Source organism: Haliotis asinina, chromosome 1, assembly GCF_037392515.1.
Source record: "Haliotis asinina isolate JCU_RB_2024 chromosome 1, JCU_Hal_asi_v2, whole genome shotgun sequence".
NCBI classification, from domain to species: domain Eukaryota; kingdom Metazoa; phylum Mollusca; class Gastropoda; order Lepetellida; family Haliotidae; genus Haliotis; species Haliotis asinina.
The window spans coordinates 96,979,156-96,993,395 of NC_090280.1; the positions used below are offsets into that span (position 1 = coordinate 96,979,156).

General features: G+C 39.9%; 1 protein-coding gene across 4 annotated transcripts in view; it reads left to right on the forward strand.

The window, feature by feature from the left end:
• Positions 1–14,240, forward strand: part of LOC137256067 (calcium-transporting ATPase sarcoplasmic/endoplasmic reticulum type-like) — a 54,469-nt gene that overhangs the window by 20,992 nt on the left and 19,237 nt on the right. For all 4 annotated transcript variants that reach the window (XM_067793783.1, XM_067793766.1, XM_067793756.1 and 1 more), the window contains exons 5-16: positions 2,380–2,518; positions 2,872–2,952; positions 3,636–3,721; positions 4,318–4,384; positions 9,677–9,765; positions 10,223–10,306; positions 10,826–10,919; positions 11,538–11,668; positions 12,262–12,350; positions 12,735–12,837; positions 13,230–13,487; positions 14,113–14,230. In XM_067793783.1, the coding sequence (XP_067649884.1) occupies positions 2,380–2,518; positions 2,872–2,952; positions 3,636–3,721; positions 4,318–4,384; positions 9,677–9,765; positions 10,223–10,306; positions 10,826–10,919; positions 11,538–11,668; positions 12,262–12,350; positions 12,735–12,837; positions 13,230–13,487; positions 14,113–14,230 (1,339 nt within the window). The remainder of the gene's footprint in view (positions 1–2,379; positions 2,519–2,871; positions 2,953–3,635; positions 3,722–4,317; positions 4,385–9,676; positions 9,766–10,222; positions 10,307–10,825; positions 10,920–11,537; positions 11,669–12,261; positions 12,351–12,734; positions 12,838–13,229; positions 13,488–14,112; positions 14,231–14,240) is intronic.

The window sequence follows — 14,240 nt, forward strand, 5'->3', positions numbered from 1 at the left end:
TCCTCTGACCCAAGAATTCACCCCTCCAACCCATGGATCCATCCCACCAAACCAAGGATCCACCCATCCACCTTACAGTCTAACTGTCCACATGAGGATATGAGCCACTATCTTCCCACACACTGACATTAGAACGTAGGTGTAATGGTGAGAAAGGAAAGTGTTAGGCCATAGTAGAGTCTTCATTACAGACAGCGGCAATTGCCTGTGTCTGGTTGTAGTCCATTCCAGCTTTATGACCCCTAGATCACCAGTCCATGGTAAACAGTGGCCCAGCTCTGTTGATCATAACTAGACTCTTGGTATTCTACAGACTAGGTGATATCTTTTTTAGCACCCCTCAGAGACAAAGTAATCATTACATTTGTATTGAGGTCTGTATGTCTTGACCTGACCATGGGTGGTCAGATAGCACAGCCAGATAGTGCAAGGAAAAACCCCTCGATTAAGTCAGAGGTTTAACATGGAAAATAACTCGAAGCTTATCCAGGTTAACTGCTGGAGATTAACTTGCCAATTAACTAGGTCATGTACTGGAGATTATCTAGGCCAACAACTTGAGGATTACTCAAGTTAACAGCTTGGAATCCAACATAGTAAAACTGAAAACCTGAATTAACTTGAGGGTAAACTCAAATACCAACCATGGTAACCATAGTCAAAGGAAACCCCATATGGGTGGAAATAGAACTTAATGTGATTGTAAGCTGAAATAGGTTTCAGAAATATTTAGCATGAGTTATTTTGGTGTTACCAACATACAATATTTTGTGTTTGCTCTACGTCCTGCATTAGAAAGTCTAGTATTTCCTGATACAGATCTGTCTTGCTAGGGACTAGCTGATTGGACAAGGAGGGTGGTTTAACAAAGATATGACATATCAAATTTCTCTTACGCGTTTTAAAACATAGGTGTACAGCTTTGTAAACACATCAAGCTAATTCCATGACTTGATTACTAATTGGACTGCCACCTTTGGCACCTAATGGTGTTTGATGCCTCTCTAGGGTAACCAAGTTATGTAGGTACAGCTTTGTGAGAAATAGCTCTGGGAATATCTCTCTTAACAGCTGGAGGCGTGGGGTTGAGATAGGACGATGTCTCTCACTGGGAATGCTATATCAGCACTAATATGCTAATATTGGGAGCATATTATAAACAGATAGAGCACTGAAATAACCCTATCGTAAAGTGTCATGTTTCCTTTAACCTTACCATTTACGATTTGACTTGAAATGTTTTGAGGGTTGTTTATGAAGTTGTAGAGGGAGTGGATAAGGGTGTAATATGGGTATGAGGTTGGGTAAGGTTTTGATTAGGTTAGTGGGGTTGGATAAGTATGTAATATGGATGTAAGGTTGGAAAGAGTTTTGATTAAGGTAGTGGGGTTGGATAAGGATGTAATAAAAAGGATATTTCAGGGAAATTGATGTTCAGACCTTTTGCCTAGAACTCACCTGTTGAGTAATTGGGTCAAACAGATTAATCTTAGTCATATCTTTAGGAGATAAGTAGAACAAACAAGGCATGAGATGGTGATGATCATTAACTGTGTTGTGTTGAAAATTTCATTTGGAGGTTTGAAATTAGATTATAGTTTTACTAGTTCCCAGAAATGATTGCAACAGAATTGCTCTTGCGTAGTGTTTGTCTCCAAGGAAATGTCTCCAACGCTTCCTGATGATTACTATTTCAGAAGCAACCCTGAACCCTGAATTATAAAACTGGACCATTGACTTTAGATGTCTGAAATTGATATGAAATGGAAAATGTAGGCAAAGAAGATTAAGATATTATGATGGACATCTGGTTATTTTTGGCGAGTAAAATTCTCATCCTTTTCTCATGGTGCCCACATATTATTTCGACCACCTTCCAACAAAATAGTTACGGATGACACTGAAATTTAGTGACTGGGTTTGAACTTTACTGAATCCCTGTAATACCACCTAGCATTTCTGAGCTTGTGTGGAGCCTTGTGTGGGTAGCCTAATGGTTAAAGTGTTTGCTCTTTATGCCAAAGGACACAGGTTCCATTCCCCATATAGGTACATTATATGAAGCCCATTTCTGGTGTCTCCCACTGTGATGGAGCATTGCTAAACGTGACATAAGAACAAATTGAATCATTCTCTCACTAACACTGACAGTATTCTGTAAATAGTCAAATAAATCTCAGTCTGTCAATTCATATTATGGTATTCTCTTTGTGGTACAATGCCTCGCTCAACAATCAACTGCTCTGACAGCAATCTGTAAATCATTGACTCTGAACCAAACAGTAGATGACCCAAGTTATTAGTTTTGTATATTTATAACTGATTAATGACAGCATTCCATACCTGCAGTGATTAATGTAAATGGATATTTGTCCACAGGAGCGTAATGCTGAAGATGCTATTGAGGCTCTCAAGGAGTATGAGCCAGAAATTGCCAAAGTCTACCGCCAGAACCACCGCGGTATACAGAGAATCAAAGCCAGAAACCTCGTGCCTGGTGATATTGTTGAAGTGTCAGGTATGTTTGTAATTTGAAATTAAATCATTTTAAGAGGAACTGTGCCAGAAACTCTTTAGTGTTATCTTATTCAAATTTGGTTATAAGCATCATTTTTACATTGATAGACGATGCAAGCTGAACTTACTTGACCGAACATAATTTTACAAGACTCTGGCTTCAGACTAGTGTTGAAAATCATAAGATTGCAGATGCTCACTCATGGCTTTCAGAGTTAAGTTATGGAATTTAGGAAACAGTATGACTATGATTGGTGTTAAATTTATGGTATCAGAAGCAATTTTTTCCCATTTTTTGACAGATTTTTTCATTTTCTGTCTTGACTTGACCCCACATTGTTTCTTTGGTTGCAGTTGGTGACAAGGTCCCTGCTGATATTCGTATTACCGCTGTCCATTCCACCACCTTGAGAGTTGATCAGGCTATCCTCACTGGTAGGTTATCGTAATTGGCTTAATAGCAGCACTGCTCATGTGCCACAGTATTACATCAGTCAGGGAGCACTCGGCTTTCATTCTCAGCACTCAGCGAGGTGTATAGATCAACCTGGGGTGGTACGGTAGCCCAGTAGTTAAAGTGTTGGCTCTTCACATCGACAATTTGGGTTTGATTCTCCACATGTATACGTGTGAAACCATTTCTATGGTGACTGTCATTCTGATATTGCTGGAATATTGCTAGAAGCTGTGTGAAACAGTACTCACCTAGTTACATCAAGATACATACAAGGTGCTTGAAGATTTTTGGTCACTTAGATTCTTGTCTACAGTGTGCCCAGTCATGTGTGGCTGAACAGGCATATTTCGAACATAAGTCACATGATCTGCATAGGCTGCTGGTACCTATATGTATTCAAGGGATGTCCATCAAACCATGTTATTAAACAGTTTATCAGGCCTTGCGTAATACTACAGTTGTCAAATTCTGATAAAATTCTTATATTCAGAGCTATGGGTGATTCGGCTGACTCTCAGAATGGCTGACTCCCAGATATACCTCCCTAGTGTCATAAGCCTTGTGTTGTGACATTGTAACATTGACTAGTTTCCATTCTATTTTGTTTATGGTATTGAGGTTAGTGTATTGTTAAAAATACAATGTGCTATTCCCCTTGCAGGAGAATCTGTGAGTGTTCTGAAACACACCGACCCAATCCCCGACCCCCGCGCTGTGAACCAGGACAAGAAGAACATCCTTTTCTCTGTAAGTTGTTGAAACTATCAGTGAAGTTCTAGATTTATTTCCAAACACCAGTGAGGAGGCCAATCACACCGAAGACCTGGGTTCGATTCCCTTTGTAGGTCCGGCATGTAAAGCACTTAAAGCTGAAATAGTGCTTGAAGTGGCAAAAAAACATACTCCCTTGCTTTCGTCAGTGGCAAACACCACAACGCAACATTTCTTGCAAAGTTATTAAAGGATCTAAGAACAAAATGTCCTTACTCTGTCTTGTTTGTTCAGAAATTATCATAGCCATTACCTGCAGTACAAACCCAGGGCATTGAGTACTGCCAATTCATACAGATTGCACCAGGTCCTTGTTTATGTCCAAAATTCATTTTGATGGAGGTGTGCACCATATCTCTGTTGTATAACTTATTCTCCTGGCTAGTCAGTATTTGAAACAGATTTATTAAGCTGTGCACATCAAAGGTATTGCTCAGCCTAAACTCCACTTGTATTAGAATTGTTTTTTCGCCTTTATGCACTGATCACTGACTTGAAGAGGAGGTGAAGTAGGGTGGGTAATGTCAAGCCACTCAAGATGACGGTTGATATTATTTATCTTTGTCTTTTAGGGAACCAATATTGCTGCTGGAAAATGCCGTGGTATTTGCATTGGAACTGGATTAAACACTGAAATTGGTGAGTGTTCGTTAGATGTCCTTCCTGCACCATATCCACTCTTGGCATACCACAAACCTTCATGGGTTTGAATCTCGGTCCACCCCCTCATGTTTCTAGCTTCCATCAGAGTCATTATCACTTCAGGTTCCCTTCCTACTCTGAAATGACTGAAAAAAAACTGCTCAGAGGGCATTATCACTCACTCACTCACTCACTCACTCACTCACTCACTCACTCACTCACTCACTCACTCACTCTACCATTTTGCCTTGGATAGAGGTGGGAGATTTTGTTATCGTGTGAATATCTGATGTGACTCAACCAAAATTTTTCCTTCGTGTTGTGGAGGGACTAGACCTGCATGTCTAGTGGATCCATATGCTATTGGATTGTTTGCTTTTTGTACAGAAGGCTGGTGGTGGGAAGACTGGGTTCGATTCCCCACATGGGTACAATGTGTCAAGATATTTCTGGCATCCCCCAACATATTACTGGAATGTTGCTAAAAGCGGTGCAAAGACATCCCTGTGCTCACTTAGTCATTCACTCACTCTATGGAAGGCACAGGTGTGTTGTATATAGCAACCCTGGAGCCACAGCTTTTAGTCTATTTTGAATTGTGACTTATGATTTCCTCGCTGCTAAAGTGTTTCTGTGGACTTGAACCCATGTTGACATTCCTTCATGGTGTGTAGTGTATTAAATGGAGAAACGATACCAGTGTCCTACTTGTCAGCTTTTGTAAGGCTGAACTGTACTGAAGTATGGAAGTCATGATCACCTTAGTGCTAAAATAGCTTTGTGGATATGGTCCTATTGCATGAGTAGACAGTCAGGTGTCCTTTTGAACTGTCAACTGTGCATATTACAGGCCCAACCAGTTTGTTCCACAAGACCTGTGAAGATGCTGGATAGAAGTGATCTTCAGTAACCCATGCTTGTTGTACGCAGTGACTAACAGGATTGCGAGTTCAGGCTCATTGACTTTGTTGAGTATCATAGCGCTAAGGTGATGATAACTTCCATACATAACAGATTTACAGCAGTGATAATGCTGCGATGTCCTTGTGCAACCCTTGTCTGAACCTCAGTATGTGTTGTCAGTGAACCTCAGTCTTGATGCACACAGTAGTCATTAACATTCCTTCATGACTGACTTTCCGTGTAGACCCAATCAGTGTCGTCAATGTTGCTTTCTTGAATGAACTGATTTGATGGTATATCATCTGATTTCTACCAGCTTCAATGATTTTGCTCGAAATCATTGACTTTAATAGATTCCAAGACATTTTCTCAAATTTACTGATTAATTTTACTCACTGCTCTGCCATTACCAATTTCAAAGTAGAAGTCAGTAGAAGGCAACGAGGTGAAACAATTTAATTTAGTTATGGTACGTGAATCTGTGCCAAAAACTTCAAATCCCACCATGTGTTTTGGTCTTAGAATAATTTTCAAGATTAAGTGTTTCATGGAGTGTTTCATAGTGTTTATGATTAAAGGAACATGATTTTACAAAACATTGGTTTTAAAGTGTCTGTAGTGGCAGACTGGGATGGTTGTTTTTAACCTTTAACTTAAAAAGTCTGTTTGCGAAATAATGGGCTGAAATAAAACATTGCATGTTTATGCTGCATGCCAGTTTAAAGGTTTCCCACTCAACCCAGTGTGATTTATGATTAAAACACATCTGAAACATATGAAACGAGTGATAGGTATTCCTTTTCTTCATGATGGGTATTCCAAAGACAAACTTGTCCTCGTCTTGGAATTTCTGGTGTCCCAAGGCCTGTCATGACATTTGCTTGAATATTGCTAAAAGTGAATATTGTTAAACTAAACTCATTCTCTCACATCTGTCATGGAAACAGATTAACTATGGTGATATGAAAGAAGTAGTTGGCATTGTGTTGTAGTTTATTAGAAGCACTTGCAGGGAAAATAATGTACCCCAAATTGTGATTCCTCTGAGGAATCTTCAGTGTTCTTAGTGATAATGATTTAGTTAAAATACCATGATGTATCTGGGAAAGTGATTAGTGTCTACATCGGTATGAGTGTTAGATATTGGGGAATATATCACAAGTTCATGAACGAGAATCCTTTTCCCCCGTGGTACCTAGCTTTCCCATGCTGAAGGAAGTTTGTAGTTGGGGAAACAGTATCTAAAGCAGAGCTAGCAGTAGGGAAACAGCATCCACTTGAATGTACTGTGGTAAGGTGTTTGGAGGCAGGTAATCTGATATGTTTGATATTGGTGTAGTGTGTCTCCCTCTTGCCTTACCTGGTCAACGCCAGTACATATTGGTAGGTGCTAGCTACCAGCATGGGGAACAACACCAACTTCTTCATGTTGGCGATGTTGCAGATCTCTTCTCAAGGTCATAGCAAAACATTACTGGTTTAATTTTTTCATGCTGATACAACTGATTAGACTTGATGGTAGTTTGATGAGCAGATTAGTTTCATGTGGAGGTCATGGTATGGGATGCGATATAGACTTTCTGAAAGTGATGAATGAATATAAGAATTTTGCTAGAAAATGTTATTGTTTTGGTCATTTATGACCAGTAGGTATTAATGATGTGTCTGGAAGTTGCATTTGGTGGCAACGAAGCTGTTCATCCATGGTGAAATCTTTCATATTTATGTATTTATGTTGTGGAACGTAGTTGCATTGTTTAGGAACAGTCTGTGCAAAATAAAAAAATCCCAATACAAATAACGCATTCAGTTTAAAATAGTTATAACTGACATCATCCAGGAATGTACAATTTCAGTTTAATATTTTCTATGATAATCTTGACGAGGTTTATGCATTGATGCACTAAGACATATATAGTGTTCTGGTACTTTGCCTGTTTTCAGTTAGAGGTGCATACTGTACGGGATGCAGGTATTAGGATTCAGTCAACGATAAGGTTCAGACATCACATTTTTGTCTGCCTGTGTTGGTATACTGTTGGTGTAACAGTTAACATGCGACATGTCAGGAATGTTTCTATCCCTGTTCTTCCCAACTATCCTGGTTACAACCGCCTGCCTCAGCTGTCTGTCTGAGGTGCTGTTTTTACACCAGTAGAAAAACCTGCCAGCAGTGTGCCAAGCATACCCAGGGTTTTGCAGCTTGACACAGCTGTGAAGACCTGGGTCTCTCCAATATGGGGTGTTATCGCGTCAGATATGGCACTGCTTCTATGTTCCTAACCACTGTTCATGTATGAAGTATAAAAAGGTCTCTATCACAAACTTGGTGTTATGTAACAATTATACTATATCTGACGAATTATGTTGTAATAAAGTTCAAGAGATCCATGTCGTAACCCAACAGATATTTGGAAACTGAGAGGAACTGATATCACTGAAAATTTGATAATCAAATGTCACTGATAACAATGTATATATTATGGCCAACAGTCACGAGCACTTACAGAAATTATGGGAGATACTGGTGTCTTAATTATTTCAGCCGTATTCTTTTTTTTTTTGACAATAACATTCCTGTCACTGAAACCATCTTTGACTTTGAACCATTATATTGAACATCATGTATGCACTTTTTAGTTATACACCAGAGAAAAATTTAGAAAGTTTCAGGCAAACACTTTACCATATGTGAATCTTCAGACTTACCTCCTAACCTTTGTTTATCAGATTACAACAGAAAGTGAATAACTTACCATTATCAAATATTGACCATGTGCCCGTAGCTGTAAAAATATTTTTGATAGGTTGTTTAGGAAATGCCATACACCTGTAAATTAATTAGTTTCATCTTGTGGACGGTATTTTGGTATGCGATGCAACAGGGTACCTCAGCAGAGATAAAAGAGGCGTGTAAAACATATGGTTAGGCTCCTGGCAACTCCAAAACACTTGAGTTAGCTATCTTTCGATCACCTTGTTTCTCTGTGACCTTTGTGTTCCACTGAGTTTCCCCGTGGTATCTTTGCTCCTATGCTCATGCCCTACCATAAAAGGCTTCCATCTTGCGGTCTGCCTCCTGAAGGCTGGAAGGTCCAGGGGAGGCAACTCTTCCTGCCTTGTGTCAAGGTGTTTCTAATTATATTGCAATCTGTACATGGTGATTATGCTACAGCATGGTGTGTGATGCATTGTGGGTAATAAATTTGATTTTGCAAGGGTAAAGATAAGAAAATATATGGAAAGATAAAGAGGGATACAATATCAAATCTGAATACCACAGGATAAACCTAAATGGCAGCAGCTGAGATCTCGGTTGTAGATGCTTGAGGCCTTCCTAAACACAGACATTGTCATTACAAGAGTTTCAGCTCAGTACTGTGAATCATTACTGTTCTAAATGAGAGTAGTGTTTAGGGAAAGAGCATTTTCTAACTGTAGTAGATGTAAAGGCTCATGGGAAGACAATAAATCCAGCTTTGTTAAGCTGCTGTTCCTTGGAATTGATGCAATCCAGCATCCTGGAGTAAATTTCATTAAAGTAGTCTCAGCATCAGCGTTATTTTGGGTAGTGGCACACCATACTCCACTCATAGAAAAAATCCTGTTACGGAACAGGTGAAAAATCCATCAAGTGTCAAGTTGCGAGATTTGAGTCGAAAGAATCTTTCTATATAAAACACCCTGGCATCTGTGGTTCAAGGAATGCTATAAAATTGGGAAAATTATTCAGTTAGCATCTTGCAAACTTTAGATAGTATTTCCTTAAGCTAATAGAATGTAATTTAAATAAACACTGTGATGAGCTTGTGATATCTGAATGGGCATATGTATGGCTGTTAACCTTGACCAGTTCGGATGAAACCATCGTCCAGAGTTCAGGAAATGTCAAATCTATGATTTTGCTGGTAAAGCAGACTTCTGAAATATAATAAAGGCAGGAAACATGCTCACATGAAATTTATTATCTGACATCAAAATGTTTTGAAAAGTTTGTATGTACTATCTGGCCTGATGCCAGAGTTGAAGTAGGACTCCTACAGCAGGGGGTAAGATGCTGTATCAGCAAAATTATGGCAATGTTTGTCTCCACTATTGCAGTGTTTTGGAGCTTAAGTGTTTGACAATAATTGCCCTTAACTGATCATGGTGATCCTTTCTGGGTGGTCAGTCACTGCCATTGGTTGTCATGGATACAGGGGAGATAATTTTGAAACCAGTTACACATTTCCACTATTTTAGCAGAAAAATGTGAAAAATTATTGCAGTATAATTGTTGTCAAGGTGATGGGTAGGTTCAGTTCGCATAAAATTAAAATCAATCACTCAGGTAATTTATTTAATACTGTTATATATGTGTGGGCTGACAAGTGTTTTGTGTTCCAGGCAAGATCCGTAATGAGATGATGGACACTGAGACAGAGAAGACTCCCTTACAACAGAAATTGGATGAGTTCTCCAACCAGCTGTCCAAGGTACACGCGCATTAAGAATGATTTAGTGTTAACCTCAACTAGTGAAGGTTCACACTCCAGTGGAAGTGTTAGTGGCTTGTACCAGTAGTCAGTAATCTATTCACTCGTCCAGCCACAAATTTCATTTCCGTCACGGACAGAATGTGATGTACCCAAAAGTGTTGTACGATTGCAGAAACTGCTGTCATTCCTTAAATATTCTTGTTTTGGTTATTCCTGTAATCATGGACCCATGTAGGTCCAGGGTAGAATAGGCCATATTGAACCTATGCTTGCCATAAAAGGCGACTATGCTTGTCGCAAGAGACAACTAATGGGATAAGCTGGTCAGGCTCGCTGCTCATGCTGTTGATCACTGGATTGTAGCCATAGAGCTACAATATTGCTGATTGTGGCGTAACACTAAACTCATTCACTCACTCGTGTAATCATGTGACTGAAACTGTTCTCCCTTCAGGTGATCACCGTGATCTGTGTGGCTGTATGGGCCATCAACATCGGACACTTTAACGACCCTGCTCATGGCGGATCATGGATCAAGGTGAACAAATATTATGTGGAACCATTCAAAGTCTCAAGTTAATAGAGATGTGAATTATAGTAAGCATAATACTTAGAATATTGTGAGTTAAGGCATTGAGTTTGTGCTCTGAAGATGTTCCCTCAGATTGGGAACAAGAGAGAACGTACTCATCTTGATTTGCTCGACAGCAAAACAGTCAACAAGATCATTCATCGGACAGTTTCAATTGGATATGAACACAGAAGATACGGATTTACTAGTTGAAATTCCCAACCCCCTTTGGATATTAGTTTGAAATTTCAAGTGGATTGTTTCAGAGTTCTGTGAAGTTGGTGTGACTTCTGGATTATTTCTATCATCTTTTGGATTAATCAACATGAGATTCCATGAAAGGATTGATATGGATTTTCAAAGTGCGAGTAATCTAGGTGTCATTAATTATCCTGTGTTATTCCATGGATTATTGTGTTCTGTTTTCTCTGGCTGTTCTATGCTGGTGAGACCAGTTCCCTCACTCACTCCGTGTTTCTCTTGCAGGGTGCCATCTACTACTTCAAGATCGCTGTCGCCTTGGCTGTGGCCGCCATCCCAGAGGGTCTGCCCGCTGTCATCACCACCTGTCTGGCTCTTGGTTAGTTTATGATGCTGCAAGAATTCTTTGTTTTGTTTTGTTAAACTGTGCATCCAAATATATTGGTTAAATGAGTCTGGAACAGACAATCGAGTGATGGATACTATCAGCATCTATCTAATGACATTCATACGACTAGTATAGTTTGCCAAGGACCTCTTTTAACCTGAAGTGTATTCAAACTTAGTGCTTCAAGGCCTTTACAGCATCAGTCTGTGGCATTCACTGTGCAGAGCTGATTTCCTTAACTTTGCCAGGATCCTGGTATAACTTTTGCCCCTTATAGGTCTTTGGTTTGCAAGCACTTTCTAGCCATGTTAAGCCATGATGTTACTGTAATACACCTCACCGTATGTTGTCTGAACACCAGGGGTGCTGGGGTGGCCTAGTTGTTAAAGCGTTGACTCACCACGCTGAAGACCTGGGTTCCATTCTCCCACATGGGTACTTTGTATAAAGCCCAGTTCAGGTGTCAGTCATGATATTGCTGAAATTTTGCTGAAATCTGTGTAAAACTAAACTCCCTCTCTCTCTGTGAACATCATACTGACTTTGAATGTTTGTGTAAGGTTAATTGTAGATATAAGAATTGGTTCATGTTTTATTTCGTCTGTGCAGGTACCAGAAGAATGGCCAAGAAGAATGCTATCGTGAGGAGTCTGCCCTCTGTGGAGACACTTGGCTGCACATCTGTTATCTGCTCTGACAAGACTGGCACTCTTACAACCAATCAGATGTCTGTCTGCAAGGTGAGGGTCATGTTATTATTTGATCACTGTGTATGTAGAGACTGTACCTTTCCATCTGTTCTCACTATTTCTGGTTCATGAGGGATGTTGCGGTAGCTTAGTGGTTAAGGTGTTTGCCTGTCACTCCAAAGACCCAGGTTAGGTTCCCTGCACAATTTGTGACACCCATATCTGATATCCCCGAACGTGATACTTCAGGAATATCTAAAAGCAGTGTAAAACTAAATTTGATCAGTCTGGTTCATGAAATGAATCAACAACCAAAATGACTTAGTTGTTACGCAAACATGACAGCCTTGTAATGTTTACATCTGGTATATCTAATCTGAGAATGTTTGTAAAATTGTAATTCCTCAACATTTTCTGCAAAATAAATTCTTAAATGATAAAGTAGACAAGTGTGTTAGGTAGAGGACCCTGCTCAAATGATGCTTTTTTTTGTTTTGACATTCAGACTGGGCTCTGAAGGTAGTCATGTTGTCAGGTGGGTCCAAGAATATTGATAGTGTATCCTGCTTCAGTGAGGATGATACAGCAACATGTTTCTTTGTCTGATTGCAAGTTTAATCTGAATGATGAACTTGTTGTTTCAGATGTTTGTGTTCAGCAAGGTAGAAGGCAACGACATCCAGACTGCCCAGTTCGAAATCACTGGATCAACATACGCCCCAGAGGGTGATGTGTAAGTGGACTCTTCAATCTCACGACAAACATTCATTAATCTGTTAACAAGATTGATTTGGCTCAAGTGTTGAAGTGAAGAGTCAAGCTCATTTGGGCATCATCGCCATGGATATGAAGTGTTACAACCACATGTCAATCAAATCTTTGAAGGGCATTTTGAAGTTGATTTATTAATGTCAACTTTTTAATTGTGGATAACACCATGTTTTGGAGCGTATGCTTGCTCCTTCATTACCTTGTGCATCACAGCCATAAATCTGGCTTTTCACATGTCAATCAGTGCAAAACCAGCCATACTAGAAGTGCTCATAAAATCTTAACTACCTAGTTCTGTGAAGTCATACTGATGTTGTTTCTGATGTTTTAAGTTGTGACATTTCAGGTTCTATCAGTCAAAGAAGATTCGCTGCTCCGACTTTGCTGGACTGGAGGAGATGGCAACCATCTGTGGCATGTGCAATGACTCCAGCGTTGACTACAATGATGTAAGACGATAAAAGTCACCAATGCTAATTAGTAGTATTTACTCAAAGTCTCTATGGAATAGCTCTGACATCTGGGTCTCCTTTCACAAAGCACTAAGGTGATCATAAGTCACGAAGGTAACCTTAGTGCAGTGTTAAAAAATGGGAGTTAAGGTTAATCTTAGTAAAGGTTGCTTCATGAAAGTAGCCTCTGATCATGAATAATTCTGAAATAATAGTTTTAAAGTTAAGTTCAAACTTTGTCAAGTGTTGGATCCCAGAAGTTGCTTATTCATGATTCTGTGAAGGCTATTTTATGAGCACAGTATTCAAATAATGCTTCATCACTATACACTCTTGCTCACTCTCACTCCCCAAACTCACTCACCCAAACTCTCTCGTGTTCCTTATAGGCCAAGAACCAGTATGAGAAGGTAGGCGAGGCCACCGAGACAGCCCTGACTGTGCTAGTAGAGAAGATGAACGTCTACAACACTGACAAATCCGGTCTGAACAAGCGTGAATCTGGTGTCGCTGCGAACCAGGTTATCCAAAACATGTGGAAGAAAGAGTTCACTCTGGAGTTCTCCCGTGACCGCAAGTCCATGAGTGTCTACTGTGTTCCCAACAAACCTACCAGGGCACCTGGAGGCGCTCGCATGTTCTGCAAGGTGAGGTGCTTGTGATTTCAGGGGGTAGGCCAGTGAACAGTGTGGAATGACGTTTGATCACTGGCGATTAGTTATATAATTACTCATGAAAATCCTGACTCAGAATTGGTCTTCAGAAACTCTTGGTTTGTCTTAAAGGGACTGACAACATAGGGTGGTCAGGCTCACTGTCTAGGTTGACACTCTGTAGATGGAGGGGAGGTAGATTTGGGAGTAGAAATTTTGAAAAGTACTGATAACACAAAACTATTTTCAGACAGAATGCAAATTGAAAACTAAATATGGTGTCACTTCATTGATATTTTTCAAAGATTTGAATATTCCGTTTCCTAAGTTCTGCAAGAGGGTGTTGCTAATGGTGTTACCAATATATATGGTACTTGAGACTAATTACTTAACTTGCACAGCAGGAAATAGGTCCCCAGTGGGATGCGAAGGTGATGTGAGTGGTAACTTATAGGTCCTCAAAAACAGCTTGTATCTCTACTTCCCGGGGAGATCAGCATTACATGGGTAAAAGTATGTCCCTTTATACTTGCTTTAGTGTGGGGGTTTGTGTTTATAAGAGTACTATTAAGGTAATGAGTTAGTAATGGGATGTTGATGAGATGATTACCTGTTTCAGGGAGCACCTGAGGGTCTTCTGGACCGCTGTACCCATGTCCGTGTTGGAGGTAACAAGGTCCCCATGTCCTCTGCCATCAAGAACGAGATCATGAAGCACACCAAGTCTTACGGAACAGGTACATCACT